At 36.1% G+C, this 16,601-nt stretch overlaps 2 protein-coding genes across 7 annotated transcripts; both read right to left on the bottom strand.

The window, feature by feature from the left end:
- Positions 1-2,933: 2,933 nt before the first annotated feature.
- Positions 2,934-12,046, bottom strand: LOC120270267 (protein NLP1-like). 6 transcript variants are annotated; one of them, XR_005539587.1, is made up of 6 exons: positions 11,142-12,045; positions 9,863-10,842; positions 8,893-8,949; positions 7,771-8,818; positions 3,525-5,424; positions 2,934-3,437 (listed from the first exon to the last, which is right to left on the bottom strand). XR_005539587.1 is itself a non-coding variant. In XM_039277305.1 (6 exons), exons 2-6 carry the CDS (start codon positions 10,778-10,780, stop codon positions 5,115-5,117), a joined length of 2,253 nt encoding a protein of 750 aa, XP_039133239.1. In that variant the 5' UTR covers positions 10,781-10,842; positions 11,142-12,046; the 3' UTR covers positions 4,989-5,114. The 6 variants fall into 6 exon arrangements, 5 of the variants coding, with proteins under 5 accessions (XP_039133227.1, XP_039133221.1, XP_039133233.1 ...); XM_039277305.1 differs by lacking the exon at positions 2,934-3,437 and having other exon boundaries at positions 4,989-5,126; positions 5,207-5,424; positions 11,142-12,046; XM_039277293.1 differs by having other exon boundaries at positions 2,934-5,424; positions 9,863-10,913.
- LOC120272419 (protein MHF2 homolog) lies at positions 3,159-3,545 on the bottom strand. The gene is made up of 2 exons (XM_039279244.1): positions 3,525-3,545; positions 3,159-3,437 (listed from the first exon to the last, which is right to left on the bottom strand). Exons 1-2 carry the CDS (start codon positions 3,543-3,545, stop codon positions 3,159-3,161), a joined length of 300 nt encoding a protein of 99 aa, XP_039135178.1.
- Positions 12,047-16,601: the final 4,555 nt, after the last annotated feature.

The following is a 16,601-nucleotide window of genomic DNA, read 5'->3' as shown; positions in this document are numbered from 1 at the left end:
TTGGGCCATTCAGTATAGGCAATCTGTTAGATCTCTGGCTTTCATCTCTGCGGGAGCATGGTTCATTTGGATTGCCCGATGTAATGCTATATTCAAGAACATAAGACCCAATCTCTCTATTATTGCTAGCAGAACTTCTGCTCATGTTCAGGAATTTTTCTGCAGCAATTTGGAGCCTTATGGCAGAAAACTTATATTATGCAACTTTTCTAGTGCTGATGGTCCCTTCATTTTCACTCATGCCATATCCAGCTTAGAGACTCAGGTTAGAACCATTGGTTTTTTCATTTCTAATGTTAATTACAAAATTATTCTTGCAGGGAGATTGTCTCAACCTTTGGATGATAATTCCTCTGATGCTATATTGGCTATTGAAGCTGCACTGCGGACCACTCTTCAACTCCAAATCCCAGTCAAGCACATTTTCAGTTGTCATCACAATGATCTGAACTTCATTCGTGAGACAAATCATTCCCTTGCCTGGCGCTTTCGTCCGCAATTGTCTAATTTGAATTTCCTCATGGATATGAGCTCTCATCCCAGAATCCATGTTATTCCCTCTTCTTGGATGAGGCCAGCCATTTCTCTGGCAGGATTTGGACTTTGTCATCAAAATCTTAACCTCTATCTTGTGGGTAGGGAGCTTCCATATTGGATTATGCGATCCTTTCTCGAGCTCGGTTTCTCCTTCTAAGATTACTGCAATTTGTTGTCTTTTTGTTTTATTTTGTGGCCTAGTTTGTTCTGTCTTTGTTGTTCTGTAATTGTTTTATTTTCCTCTTTCCTTTTAATTTAATTTCAGCTTCTCAGTTTTGAGAAAGTTCTTTAAAAAAAAAAAATAATAACTCTAAGTATGAGGGTTTCTTTCCCACTCGTTTCAATATAAGGCTTAAAATGAGCATTTGTAATATTCTTAATTACAAAGCTAGTTCTTTTTTTTTTTTACTTATCTTGGTATTTTGATCTCTCCTAAGAAGTTGGCTATTTCTCATTTCTATTCTATGTTGGACAAAATTCATAGGACCACTTCTTATTGGAGAAAGTCTAGAATTTCCTCAGCTGGTAAAACAATCCTTATAAACTCTTCAATTATGTCTATTCGTCTTTATTACCTTTTTGTGTACCATGTTCTTGATTCCATTTTGGAGGGCATTTCCAAAGTTGGTAGGAATTTCTTTTGGTCTAAGGGTGGCAATAGAAAAGGTATCAACTCAGTTAGTTGAATGGATATTACTCTTGATCGTACTGAGAAGAGGGGGGTGAGTTCTTTCTGTTAGAAATCTTAAATTTCCCAAATTGTCTTTGATGGCGAAGAATGTTTTTACCGACCTTAATAATTGTGAAGTTACGTGGTTTAACATCCTTTATCAAAAATAAGGTAGCTTTAACATTTGGGCTGATTTCATTCCTTCAAGCCGCTGTTGGTTTTTCAAAAGCATGTGTCAATTTGCCAATGCTATTAAACCTTTTCTGTGGTTGAGAACTATTAATCCTATTAAAACTTCTTTTTCTTTGTGATCTGTGGTATTTTGAAGTTCCTCTTGCTTTCAAGCCTACGTTTTTTTAATGTGGACATGGATCTGGATTCTATTCAAATCTCTAACCTTACTTTGGATGTTCACTGGAATATTAATGCTTTGCACAATCTGTTTGGTGAACATCTGAACACTTCTATGCTTAAACAGGGGAGTGTAGATTATGAGGGTGCTAACAGATGGGTATGGTATCCTAAATCCTGTGGTAATAGATTATCCGCCAATCAAGCATGTTTTTATAACCTGTACTGAGCTTCATGAAGCTATCAAGAATGAGAACCCTCTAATTGCATGGAGAATTGATCTCTGGATTAATGTTGTTAAGAATTATCGTATTTCAGTGGGAGTGGGTTGTCGCTAACATTTTATCTTGGTGTTAGTTGCATGGGATTACCTTATTTCATCAAGGTAGAAACCTTCCTAAAGGATCATGAAGAAAATTGGGGTGAACGGTTTATCTATGTAATGTTTGTCAATTATTGTTTTTTCTTTTTTTGCAGTGTTGGTTCTTTTTTGTTAAGTTTGTTTATTTGTTTCCTTCTATAGTTTGTAAGCTCTTCCTTTCTTTCAATAAATAGCTTTTGAGCTCTTTTTATCAATAATAATAATAATAATAATAATAACAACTAGCCAACCTATCCCAAACAGCAAGTCAGCTTGGAAAGTTTGTGGCAAAGGCACAGAGGAAAAAAATACTCAAACACAGCACAATCTGACCCATAATAGCATGACATAATCCAGGTGCACACACTTAAATTTGGGTACTAGGCCATCCAACAAAAAAGATTGAATCTCTTAAGGTGACAAGACGCATATTCCCATGGAATGGAAACGAGAGCATCTCCAGTGGTAGTGTAAGCTTTCCCAAAGACAATACAGTCTACCTGATTATCTGATTGGGAAAAGTAAGCACCAAAAACTAAAACTTAAGCTCTAGAAGGGATCACTGTCATTAACATGAAAAAGGCCAAAAATACTCGACTTCATCTCCCTCCCTTTTTCTCGGCCGTCTAACTGGAAAAACAAAGCACACCAACATTGGGGTCTCTGTATGCTGGTTGTAGAGATCCAGCAAAGCAAAGGACCAGGGCCAGCAAAAACCTCATCGAGAGAAATCTACTAAGCCACACTAATGAGTAACACGATCAAAAACCATTTTCCTAGACTAAGGACATTTTATATCATCGTTTCTGGTGTAGACTTTTTCTCTCTGCCTCATTGATTTGAATCCATATTAAAGAAAAAAAAGGATAACTTTTAACATCAAAACACTATTATATCAAAGCTCTCATGCAACGCGTTTGAACACAGACTTGAGGTGTGCACTAATTTTTTTTTTGTAGCATTTCCATGCTCTTGAGATCTATCTAATAAATAAACACATAATATGGTCTACAATTGAAGCAGTCATCTTATATTGGAGCAGTTAAGCACCATATAATATTTTGCAAAAACACTCATCATCATCAAGAAGAAATCATGTTCCAAATAGGAAAATGAATTAAATGCCAAACTTCCACATATTCATGAAAAACAGTAAAAAGAAACCTGAAAATTCACTATATGATGAAGATCAGGATCAAAGAATTGCATTCCTGCTTCACTCCCATGTCTTGCAGTACCTTAAAAGTCAAGAAGTAGTTGAGGTAATATCCTCTCCAAATGAGTAGGCTCAATCTTCTCAGTGCCCTCTGCTTCGGCAATTATAGCAGCTCGTTGCACAGCCTCTGTAACAAATAAACGTAGGAGTTCACAACTTATCTTTAGAGCTCCTGCATTAGCAGAAGTAGGTCGACTCTTTTTTGATGTGCCACCATCTGCCTCGACGTCGATGAGAGGGGTGTCCTCATCCCTAGCACTTGTTCTCTTCCAGATAAGCTTGAAAATGGAGTGAATGAGATCCTGGGAACGAAGGAGTAGACATTCTTATGCGAGAATTAGAATGACGAAATCAATCCGAACTCACAAAGTGGGTATGCTAGGGTTTACCGGATCGAAAGTGTCCCCCATACAAAGTGGGTGTGCACTAATTTTAACAAAGGTCAACTTCAATACAACCGTGAACTACAATGTTCACACTAAATAAATAAGTTCTAAACAAAAGCCATCGTCAAAATGACTGAACTATAATATTCACAGTAAAAACAAAAGCTTTTTCTGACAACTAAAAAAATCTCCATGAGCAATTCCATAACAAAGTTTCTTCAGATCATCTGTACAGGCTCACAGGCTCAAGTTTTCCAAACACTAACTGAAGTGATCCTTTTAACTGACTTTGTTCCTAATACACAAAACATTATCTAAAGAACAACCAAGGGCCAATTGAAGCTTAAAGTTACCTGTGAAATAAATAGATTTTTAAGCCGGTAATCATAAAATCAGATATGTGGATCGACATAAACGCAAATTGGACAGGGAAGTCAGTAGCTCTTATAGCTGAAATCCTTCCAGAGAATTTCCGCTGCAGCTCTTATCATGGCAATTAGCATTTGAGATTTCCTGAGGGTTCTAAAGAAACCTCTCAATGTAGACATACATCAGTTTAACAATCGAGGTTAGACCATTCTTATCCTACCACCACATTATGAAACTCAGGTAACTGCCAAAAGGAGACTCAGCACCAACTCTCTCTCAGTGCATAAGATAAGAAATTCTTCACTGTACAAAAACAAAATAAATAATCACAAGACTGCAAAACCCTGATGCATGCCTCGTGCCAAGTCTGAGCCAGTTGGCATGGTCAAGCCCTAAATTAAGTAGATCCACCTAACTGTAGTGATAACCAATGCAGGTGTGGAATACCAAATATAATGGCCTTTTTGAGATATGATTCCAAGGTAGAGAGACACATGGATGCTGCTTTCAGATTTTAATGTTTCAATCCATGCCTTCCACCTCCAGTTCATTTAGTTGTCTTGACATGATTTAGAAATCCATAAATGTTTTTCATCATCAGATGTGGAAACACATTAAGGCCTTTTGCTTCTATTGGAATCACACCCCCATGAATATTATCTACATAATCTGCTGATCCAGTAATGCTATGACGACCCTGGTTGAACTATAGACGCCCTAGGACTAGGAGACCCAGTGTGGACTGAAATTTTGATTGTATTGACATCAGATGACTTGTATACATCAAGACACTCTTGCAAATCTTCGTTGCATGTTAAGAGAACCCATTCAGAATCATCATCCAAATACTTAAGATCCATTGAACTTAAGTCATCCATTTCAAAACGTCTAGCTATCTCTTGCTTTAGATCATTGAAACCCCAATTCGGCAGCAATCTGAATCTGACTTTCTCCTCTCCATTGACAGCCTTTACTCTAAAAGAACTGCATTTATCCTTATTCAAGGGAGACATGCTATCTGAAGAATGATGTGCACCAAGAACTTCACGACTTCGAGATCTGTTGATGCATGGAGGCGCCTCCTGAGTAGCAAGATGCAGAGCGATATCACTATGAGCTCTCTTTAGCTTACCACTTGGGTTCAGTGGCATTAAAGTCTCTTGTTTGATTGCTGAAGGCACAGCTTGAGAATACTGATTAGACTCAATACAACCAAGACTCGAATTAGAACTTTGACTGCAAGAGGAAGAATGAGAATTAGATGCAGAGCTAAGTCTAGCTTGTGATCGAGAAGTACCCAAGCGGTCTGTTTTCACCATGGATAATGTTTTATTCCCAGACATGTTCTCAGCCCCAGCACCTTTCGTAAAATCTTCATATAGAGAACTTAGCTGAAATGCTCCTTCAGCACCTTGGACTGAATCAATAACCACTTGCAGTTTCCTTAAAGAGTGCCCAACTTTCTTGATCTTTTGTGATGGCCAACGAGTAATACCATGTTGCCTGCATATTCTCTTCAAAGTTGTAGGACACACTGTAGTAAAGAAGAAGCAGAAGATTGTCAGCTTCAAGTTGGCCAGTCTAAGAGAGGCAGTCAATAGTGTGCCAGTAACAAATACAGAAACCTCACAACCTCCATCCATTGCCAATGAACATAAAGGAAAAATATTTGGAGGCAGCAATCACTACAGACTAAAACTGTTTTCAAGTAATGACTTGCAATCTTCTGCCATCCAGTTACAGATTATATTTATAGTAACATCACGGCAACAGCTGCAAATTATATTCTCTGTGCAATAGTGTAATAATCTCATTTGTCAAATGCAAGCTTCCTAAAGAGTGGGAACTCGCACCAACACAATACAAAATCCAATTTAAGCTAATGCTAAAACTGATTCTCAATCTACTGTCTAGCATTTCCATCTATCCCAGCAATTGGATTCCCCTAAATATGAAGTCATTGATCAGCTCTATGAAGCAAAACATTGAATGCATAGGTAGCAGAATCATAATGACAGCACTAAAGGAACCATAATTGTTAAATCACTCCAGCGAGAATTTTACTTGCCCTTGCTGAAGCCTCCACCACTTTACTGAACAACGTGAGTGGATATCCTGGCCTACATGGTTAGTCCTGTATTAATTCAGTCTCGTGGCAAGCTACCAATGAAAATTAACCTACTGATATTTATGCTCTTCTCCCTACATCTAGGTGCATCAGAGACAACCTCACTCATGGCTGTATGTTTGACGATAGTGTGCACTTCTACGAATTAGGATTCCATAAAGCTAAGGAGATGTAGAGGCAATTTAATATTCATAAATAACATCAAGAACTTATGATTACCAAAATCTATGCCATTTAAATCATAACTTGAAAGGCCTTAATTTGGAGAGCAAAAGTAATCTTGTTGCTTCCACATAAATCCATCTTAAACCATGTGATATTAATGTACTAATATATTTTTCCAGACAAACAAGAAAAAAGGATACATCGAAGGCTTTTAGTTAAAAATCATTTATTATGAAATAGGAAAAAAAATGTGCTTCCATGTTGGCCATTGAAAATCAAACCAAGAATGCAACTAATGAAGCCCTTAATTTGATCTATAAGTTTCACTTGTCAACTCAAAATACATCATTTGGTCAAGCAACGACAAGAAATTTGACATTTGACCAGAGTAAGTGTTTGATCAAGAAAATCAATATGACATTAAAAAAATTCTCAATCCTAACCAAGTGAATAATTCCTTCAATTATGAAACATAACAATCCCAGACAAGCAGGGTTGTAAACGAACCAATGTGTCTATTAAAAGCCCAAAAGATAAACTCGTTAAAAGTCCTCGGCTTAACTAGTTTATTAAGCAAAACGAGTGATTCCCAAGCTTAATTACTGAGCTTGTAAGATAAACAAGCCAAGCCTAAACAGGCCCAAGCTCAGCTCATTATGGCTCATTAACAGCTCATTGCTATAGGACTCTAGTTTTTGCAGAGACTTAAACATCTCATCGCTACTGTAGGAATGTTACTGTAATTACATTACTATAGCTATGTTACTTTAGCTAAACAGGCCAAGCTTGAGCTTTACATTTTCTTAATGAGGCGATCCCGAACCTAACAAATGAAATTTGTAGTAGGCTCGATTATGGCTCAGGGCTTGGTTTGAGTTGAACATAGCTCGGCTCGGCTCGATTACAGCCCAACACACAAGGAAATCTCAATTTCATATTTAGTTTGATTTTACCATACCACAGTGACAGAATTTCGCAAGAGTTACAATTAAAAATACCCTAGTACAAAACTACACATCCAATAATTGCTCAATCTCCTAAATGAGGGTCAGAGTTCAATTAACTAAGTCCTTGGATTGGTTTAATTAAGTAGAAAACAAGAAGAATTAAAAGCTATTTTCTGCACAACATTCAAACTATTAAATACAAGCCCTAGATATGCAATCACACACTATTTTTTTAAAGCTATTTTTTTTAAAGTATTCCGAACAAAATCAAATATTGTATTTCAATATGATGATAATAAGAAATAGAGAGAGAGAGAGAGAGGGAGAGAGAGAGAGAACAAAGAATCCTTAACCCAACTTAAAGTTCGAATATACGCAATATGGTTGATTAAATCCCTCGATTGCCTTTTAAATTTTCTCCTGCCTATGCCATCGTGAAAGATGCAATGCAATTGGTGCTGTAGTGAACGTGACTAAGCATCATATCAATCAAACCTGACTAGTCATTGTATTTGTATTGAAAGACTAGAGTTTTATCAAGGCATAACATTATTGAGTTAAAAATTTAATCCATATAGACAAATGAAAAGCAGATGCACTATCCATAGGCATTGAAAGTAACTAAAAGGATAATGCTCACCTCCAATGCTCTTTGCAGCATCTTTTAGACTGCCCGCAAAATACTGACGGAGGACTTGCAAACTGACAGTCTTTTCTGCTTTTGCACGTCTCTTTTCAGCAATCTTGCTCGCATTTTGACAGTTAGAATCACCAGCATTTAAAAACATATGATTTTTTTTATGTTTAATTGAATCTTGGCCATGTCGCTTGACCTCTGAGAATATCTGTCTTGTAGACAATGCTGTTTCTGCATGATCAACCCAAGTTGTTGTCATATTGAATCCTTCAGCATGCTTCTCTTTAAATTCTCCTGGCTCACCAACAGGAAAGACATTCTTTGCTCCATTGTGTGGGGTGCCTGAAAGATTTGGGATCCAAGATGACACTTCCCTGGAATACCCTGCTGTTGGAGTTGACATTGAAACAATACTGCCACATTTTTGTTCCTGCCCTTCAGAGGCAGAACCTTTCATGAAATTATCAGAGAGGACTACTTCACCAGATTGAAGTGGAGCTTCATCCTGCAACTCTTTAATGGTTACAACTCGTAATGTCTTGCAAACCTGCTTTATAGTGAAAGATAGTGAATCAAGCATGAGCTTTTGTTCCTCGCTTCCAAGGCAATCAAAGGGTAAGAAGAACTCTAAAACAAAGTCGATGGGTCCAGTATGAATACAGCGAAGACGGATGGCGACAGCAGCTCGTAGATGGAACATCTTAGCATGGTGAGATAAAGGATAATCCATCTTGCGGAAACCAGTGACATCTAATGAAAAACAAGGTTGATTTGTCATGAATGCCTTGCCAGCAACGCCTTGACCTTTAAACAAGTGATGCTCAGAACAAGCTTTATGAAAGCCCAACATAGAAGGATCATGTACATAACAAGCAGCATCAGATGTCGAAACACAATCATTGAGGTTTTCATCAGAATGGCGGTTGTGAGATATTCCTTGTTGAATACATGGAATCCATGTCTGGGCTAATGGTAAATTGTGTGTCCTGCAAACTGCTTTAAGCACTTCCAAGATCTCACATAAAGCTGTTTGATAAGAGTCATTATTCACCTGCATGGTAAAATTCAGTCAACCACTTGAGCCAAAATCTCCAATTACAGACTTTTGCATGTAAAAAAACTCACCCTCCTATAAAAGCTGCCAAGACCACTGAGGCCTTCTGAACTCCTAAGATTAACAGCCTGAGAAGAAAAACATTATCAGCAAAACTTATCTTAATACAAAGTAACTTCATTTCAATTCCTTTCAAGATTGATTCACCATCGATCAGTTTGGAAACATGAATAACCATACTTGAGACAAAGACTTGTATGGTTGCTCACCAGCAGCCTCCATTAACAATTCACAACTTTGGGAATAAAGGATTAGTTCAGTTACAAAGTGAGAAAAGCTCAGTTCAATGGAGTACTTGATAAAACTTCGCAGAAATTGAGAGGGCAAATCAGGAAAAAGAAATGATAATAGAACATATAAAGTTTAGGGTATCCAAATTTCAAGAGTATCCCGCATTTGAATTTAATAAAACCCAGATATGTGGGCACAGCCATATATACAATACATACATACATGTGTTTATAAATATATGAGTACATATGCATATGAATATACATAGAAACATATTAAGCACATTGTTCTTAAAAGAGTGGTGAACATCATAGTAAAACTAGTTGTTTTTAGAGAATAGAACTTAGGACAAGTGATTTAAATTATTTTAAATTAAAATAAAATAGAATGCTTAAAATCATAAAAATAATGAAGATCAGATAAATAATAATAATTATGAAGTTTAAAACGATATGAGAAGATGGAAAATGAGATAGAGAGGAGACAAGCGAAGCAAAAACCCTATTATTCATATAAAATAAGTCAAGTGGGAACATGTGATCAAAACGTTGGAGACATATCCCATAAATTTTAAACAAATAACACTCTAAACACTTATCACAAAATAATTAATGGGAACAATACATCACATGTGAAGTTCGACATTCGAATAAACTATTTATCAAAGAAGAACCTTTTCCAATTGGCAATTTTTTGTGCATTAATTTAATTCTTATGACACTACTTGGAGGAAATAAAATGTGTACTAACCTCAAGAGCATTGCAAATATTGTCAATATCAGAACTATAGTTGATCTTTTGCGAAGTCATCACCATCTCCACCACACCTATGCAATACCGGCTATCCCGCTCAAATATAGGAACTCCAATAGTGCCGCGAACATCATATTGATGAGCATGACCAACACGAGGGTACTCAGAGACACTAAAGTACTGAACATCCGGGGTCCATTCAGGCATTTTACCCAGGAAAACCCTGCCAGGCAATCCAGCTGCTACATTTGAGTTTTCCTCAGCTGAGAACTGATACCTCATTGAAACCGTTCGATAATTCACAAGCCTATCACAGTTGGGATCAAGTGAAAAAGGTTGACCATATGTAGTAAGCACTCTTTGATTTCCATGCTTTACTGGAGCCCACACTTGAAGAAGGGCATCACCATCCCTAGAGTTCTCCTTAACATAATTAAGAGCATAATTCAATCGGTCCCCAATGGAAACAAAAGGGATACTTGGTTGAATCCATAAAGTAGCTCCTGCTCCTGAGATTGGATTCGCCGTTTCCGACTCAGTAGATTGAGCTGAAAACTTGGGTAATCCAGTGATGTCCGGATCCCGCAACTGCTGCATCTCACTGATGCTTCCAATATGGCCTTCACAAGAAGATGGATTGGTACAGAAATTAGGCCATTCTACATCTTCTTGGGTGTCATTTTTGTGGAGGATCGGAACCAAAGTACTGCTGCTGATGTCAAAAAGAGGCGAAAACCCCGAACAACCAAAAGGGCTGGCAGAATTTGGTGCACCTAACAGTGAAAAATCAGAACTATCAAGAGTTCCCAACCAAGAACCCCCTAACAGCATCTCTTCCATAGGATCCAACTCCACCGCAGCCTCAGAATGACTCTTGTCCAGCGAGCTTCTGGGCAGCGGTACACCATCATCCATCACTCAACAACTTCACCACCATCACAACAATCCTGCTGCCTCCATAATTTCCACAAAATTCACTATCACCAACAACAAAAACAATAGGTTTTTTCTTCAAAATCCAAACTTTTTGGCAACAGAAGAACAAGATCTAATGAAGGAACCAAAACAAAATAGAATCAACCATTAATAGCAAAACGCACAAAGATGCCAAAGAACATGAACAAAAAAATTCATTTCACTAGTCAAACAATTAATTCTAGGCCCACAAATATGCATCTTTATCGGTGGAATTTATCTGGGCCCAGACAAAAAAACAAAACCAAATACAAACACAAGTTGCAAATAGAAAAGGAATCGAAAGAAAAGAGAGGCTCACCTTCCAAAGAGCACTCTCACCTTCTATCACTCCACTCATTCACAAGACCGTTAAAAGATTGATGACAGAAGAAACAGAAGGAGGATCGGATTTTGCTACTCTTGTTATCCTCACAGGACAGACGACTCCATGGATCCACAGCTGTCTTCATTGAGGCTGATGCCCCCACAGGCTTGAAAATAAAAAAAGCATCTTGGCTGAATCCTGAGGAGGCGAGGGTTGGTTTGGTGCTCATGTTGTCAGAAACATTTTTTTAATGGTGGAATCTTGCTACCCAGTGTGGGGCCTACACAAATTTGGAAATTCTGCTGGAGACAAGAACAGCCGAACATAAAAGCTGTGGTGAAGGAGATTCCAAGACGAGGGTAAAATAATGCTTTTGTTGCGGCTGGTGGTCAACTGGCGTTTCCAATTTTATCTTAGTTTTTACTGCTCCACAAATATGCCTAATCTTCTTTGGCAGGTCACGTAATTATGTATTTATTCATTTTGGTTGATTAACTTCAATTTACATTAAAATAATTATTTATTTTTAATTTTATTTTTCTCGAAGATCACCCAAAGATTATAGGATCTAAATAGCTAATCTGGCCACCAAAAAATCTTTGCTGGAAAAATATCTCTCATCATCTTTCTTCTGCTAGCAAGGGTGTCTATGCAAATGGCGGCAGCCTAAGGGAGGATGACGGTGAACTAGGAGATTTAATTATCTTCTTCTCCTATCCAAGGCGGTCATATGAGTGAGGGGAATTGTGAAATGGGATATTCAACCAATCATTAATTTAGCTAGATGATTGATTGCACTTTATAGCGTTTGTTTCTTTTGTGTTTTCCATGGATATTCAACCAATCATTCAATTTTGGAGTTACGAATTTGTCTGTATGATTATGAAGAGTGTACCACACTAATGAATTCAATTGGCATTCTAGTTTCTTTTTCCCCAATATGATTGTCTTTTCTTTATTTAGATATCATGTACAGATCATCAACACATTCTCTTAGTTAACATCTGAACCTATAGAAATAACCCTAAAAGTCTCATCCCAGTTCTTCATACCCTCAATACTTACTTTCATAACAAAAACAATTTCCCAAACACATCCCAAAGCTCAAGTTCTACAAGCCCAAATCTTCTTGCCTCTTCTAGAATTACCTCTCAAAAGGACTTAAGTGCATGATTTATGCCGATAAACTGGGTCGTAAAGCCCATCCAGAAGAGTTTATTGGAAGCACATACACCCATAATGGATGTCGCAAGCACCATCCATAGAAGTTTATGGTCTAGCATTTATGACCATCAGCTGGACCGTTACATCAAAACAGAATTTCTTACAAATGGAGCTTAAGATCGTAAGATACACGTAAGGCACATAAACCATCATCTCCAACTCATTACGGCTTTGTTCTTACGTCCGTAATTTGCCCATAATTGGTTAGGTATAAAAGATTTTACTGAGGGTTTTGGGGGAATCTTTTGATAGCCGAGCAAAGGGAAGAAGGAAGAAAGGTTCTCAAGCTTTCCTCCAGTAATCTATCAACTTGGAGAGCCTCACCCACCATCTAAGGCACCATTGGAGTCATCAAGGAGTGTTCTCAACGACATTTGTGGAATATTGATGGGAGTTTCATTAGCACTTCACAGTGGCGAAGAGATGAGGGAGTTTTCAATGTTTTTATTTACTTTTCCCTCATTGATTGGATTGTATGAGTGTTCTCCTTTGATGGAGAACTCTCTTCTTGGTGTTTAGGCATAAATAGAACCTAGGGTTTATATTTTTTTTATTAGCATTAGTTGGTGACTTTGGAGTTTTTTCATGGATTTATTGATTGTAATTTATTAAAGTTAAATTCAATTGCGTGTTTCAATTGTCTTGAATTTTATTGTAGTGAAAACCGGTACTTTGGGGTTGAGATTTCTTCCCCCATTATCCTTCCGAGCGAGTTAGCTTAGGATTTCAAGTGTATTGCAAATCGTATAGAGTAAGTATTAGGAATAGATTTTCATGTTGGCTTTGTATAGGATTAGGGACGATAGCCTTGAAAGAGAGATTGACTATTCATTGAATCTTTGTTTCCTCTAGATAGAATTCACTGAGCATAATGCAATCATAGGGTAGTTTATTTAGCACCGTATGAGACTAGTTAACCTTGAGAAATAGGGCAATATGAATTAGAAATTTTCTTAGTTCAACTAGATTGCAAGATCTCGTGCAAACTTGTCTGGGGCGTAACAAAACCTAGGGGAAGTCTATGAACTAACACCCTCCTTCTATGTTTGTTTTGTCTTATTTTTATTTGTATTTCTAGTTCTTGGTTTCTGCTTCGAATTTACACCCCACATCTTTGATTAGGTTAATTATCGGCTTTAGAATTAGTACTAGTATTCTCTAGTTCCTCGTTGATCGATAACCCAACTTCCTAGTGCTCTATACTATTTGATTGCCACTTGCACTTTGCGTTTTCACATGTAGCATTAGTCCCTATCAGTAGAAAATCTCAATTGAAATAGCATCATTTGTATTCATATATGTTTCTGCAAAATGTTGTAATGGTGAAACCTTTGTTAGTTGTATTTGTTTTTAAGGATGTGTAAAATATAGGCTTGGGACCTGTTGTATAACTAAAACTTGGACCTTTTAGTATTCTTGGTATTTTTTTTGTACTTCTATTATATTTATTATTTTTGTTACCCTATTGCTCTTATCTGAGGCCCAACATTCAATGAATCTAATCTCAAATAATTCTCATAGAAATATAGTGAATTGGTGAGGTTAGGTATACCTAATTGATATTGGGAGATGCTTTTATATACATAAAAGACAATGATTAGAGCTCTAAATGAACTAATGCTCTTTAAAAGCTAGAAGGCTCAGTTCGTTAGGAGCTTGGCTCATCTTGTTTATTAAGGTAAACGAGTGATTCCTAAGCTCAATTTCTAAGCTCGTGAGATAAACGTGCCTAGCTTGAACACTATCAAGCTTAGCTCATCAAAGCTTTTGAGCAACTCATTTATAGTATCAATAAAAAACTTGTTTCTAAGAATTTTTAAGAGGCACGTTTATAGTGCCATTAATAAACTCATTTATAAAAATCATTAATAGAATTATTTATAGTATTATCAATAATCTCATTTATATAAAACATTTATAGAACCATTTATAATAATATTAACATGTTCGTTGACACAGGATCATTAATAAAGATGTGTTAGAAAAATATTACACCTCCTTTTAGTATGAGTTTAAATAAAAGATAAGATTAATTAATAATTTTTATTATAAGAAGGTTTATGATATATATGTTTGGATTATGGAATGAGAATGAGAATAGTAATGGTAATGAGAACGAAAACCGTGCTTGGTTGGAATAAAAATTCATTTGGAATAAGAAAAAGGTAAAAGAAAAAAATGGTAAAGTTTCTATTTTGCACTAGTGCAAATAAATATTATTAAAATATTATTTATGACAAATTTTTATTTTGTGAAATTTTTTGTATATCTTATTTACATAAATTATCATCAAATATTAATTGCAATTATTATTAATTTTAATTATTGCAATTAGGTATTATAAATAAATATTTGGTGTATTATTTTTTTTAAAATAAAGAGAGTAGATGTCTCAAATGCCTTCAATTTGTCTCCATTATCCTCAAATTTGGGGGTAATGGAGATCAACATTCAATTCTCATGCCCATACTTATCCAAACAAGTGTTAACCTTGTGATTTGTGTCTATTCCTATTCCCTAATAATAATAACCCCAACCCAAACGTATTGTTAATATTATTCTAAAAAACAATACATTTTTTAGTGATAATATACATTATTTATGGAAAAAAAATCAAAGTTTATCGAGCTAAAAAGGTAAGCCTAAACCTTGTTATTTAATGAAGCTCGAAGTAAGCTCAAATTTGACTCGGGCTCAGTTGAGCTCAAGTTTAATTAAAATAATGACGAGTCGAACTTGAATGTAGCCGAGCTTGGCGTGCCTCAACTTGTTTACAACCCTATCTAGAATAATAACTCATTTATCAAAACAAGATATATATGAAAGAATCGTCACATAAGAAATTAAAGGGATTTACAATCCTAGGTTTTCATATAGTGTTAATTGATTACTTTATATTTTTTTATGAAATAAAATAACCAATTAATCTATTACTTGAATGAGATTACATTGCAATGATTTTAGTACTTAGTAAACACTAATGCAATTCTTCATAGGATCCACATTTTATTCATCACTTTGTTACTTGTTGACAATACATGCATTTGCATAGTTATTTCACACACAGCACAAAACCGTCCATTTAGGATGGCAACGGGTCGGGTCAGGTGCGGGTATTACCATACCCGTATCCGTATCCGATATCCCACTAATATACCCGAACCCGAACCCGAACCCGAACCCGACGGGTTTTAAAAATCCAAACCCACACCCGCACCCGACGGGTAATCGGGATCCGCGAGTATACTCCGCCCGCTCAATATTAAAAAAATTAATAAAAAAATATATTATTTTTTTATAAAAATAACTTAAAAAGTAATTATAATTTTTTTATAAAAATAAAAATAAAAATAAAATTATTATATAATTACAAGACCAAACAAAGAGGAAAAAAATAAAAAAACCCTAAATTGTGAAGTTGTAGAACATATTAGTATATATATGTGTATATATACATATATATATTATATAAATATTTTAGTAATTTTAATTTCGAGTCGAGATGCGGGTTCGAGTGCAGGGTCGGGTATTAGAATTCCCATACCCGCACCCGCACCTGTTTCATCAAGTCGGGAGTTTTACTGAACTCGACCCGAAAACCCGATCAGATCGGGTTTTACCCGTCAAACTCGGGTCGGGTCGGGTCGGGTTGGGTCGGGTATGGGTATTATTGCCATCCCTACTTCCATTAGTAAGTACAAGTTAATTTTTGAAAATAATTACCAAAATTAAATTAATTAATTAATTCATTACTCTAGAGAGATATTTTTTGAAGTAATTTTTCCCCTGACGTCCATTGATTTTAATTGGATTAAAGGCATGTAAGTTAAGAGCACCAAGACAGTGCGGGTTGAGATGGAAAACACATATTTAATAGAATCGTACGTCATTGAAACATTCATTTAATTAGTAAAATGGAGTGGGTCCCGAGAGGATATACCAGAATGAGATCCATGGATGGAAAATCCTTCCCAGGTACAGCACACACAGTTGGCCTATTGTTTACTTGAGCCCCAATCGAAGAAATGTTTATGATTTCATATATAACAATTCCTGGGCGGTACTTCTTATGTGTACCACTTGACGATGATTAAATTGGAAATGATTGCTTTTTCCCAATTGGTTGATAAAACCTTCACGAAATTTAGCCACATGTGAGTGGTATATATATATGTTTTATTTTTGTTAAGGGTTCTTAACAAAGTTTTTTTTCTAAATATATATATATAT

This window comes from Dioscorea cayenensis, chromosome 2 (genome assembly GCF_009730915.1).
Source record: "Dioscorea cayenensis subsp. rotundata cultivar TDr96_F1 chromosome 2, TDr96_F1_v2_PseudoChromosome.rev07_lg8_w22 25.fasta, whole genome shotgun sequence".
Classification (NCBI taxonomy): Eukaryota; Viridiplantae; Streptophyta; class Magnoliopsida; order Dioscoreales; family Dioscoreaceae; genus Dioscorea; species Dioscorea cayenensis.
Note: the sequence above shows the minus strand (reverse complement) of the source record. Positions and strands in the feature narration are given on the sequence as shown.

What these genes read in the sequence shown, in the direction of transcription:
- LOC120272419 (XM_039279244.1), bottom strand. Translation starts at nt 3,545, where the DNA reads ATGGGGGACACTTTCGATCCG. An exon ending in TGGGGGACACTTTCGATCCG is followed by an intron (nt 3,438 to 3,524) that starts GTAAACCCTAGC and finishes CTTCGTTCCCAG; the next exon opens with GATCTCATTCACTCCATTTT.
- LOC120270267 (XM_039277293.1), bottom strand. Translation starts at nt 10,780, where the DNA reads ATGGATGATGGTGTACCGCTGCCCAGAAGCTCGCTGGACAAGAGTCAT. An exon ending in ATATTTGCAATGCTCTTGAG is followed by an intron (nt 8,950 to 9,862) that starts GTTAGTACACAT and finishes TTTTCTTCTCAG; the next exon opens with GCTGTTAATCTTAGGAGTTC. An exon ending in TTGGCAGCTTTTATAGGAGG is followed by an intron (nt 8,819 to 8,892) that starts GTGAGTTTTTTT and finishes TTTACCATGCAG; the next exon opens with GTGAATAATGACTCTTATCA.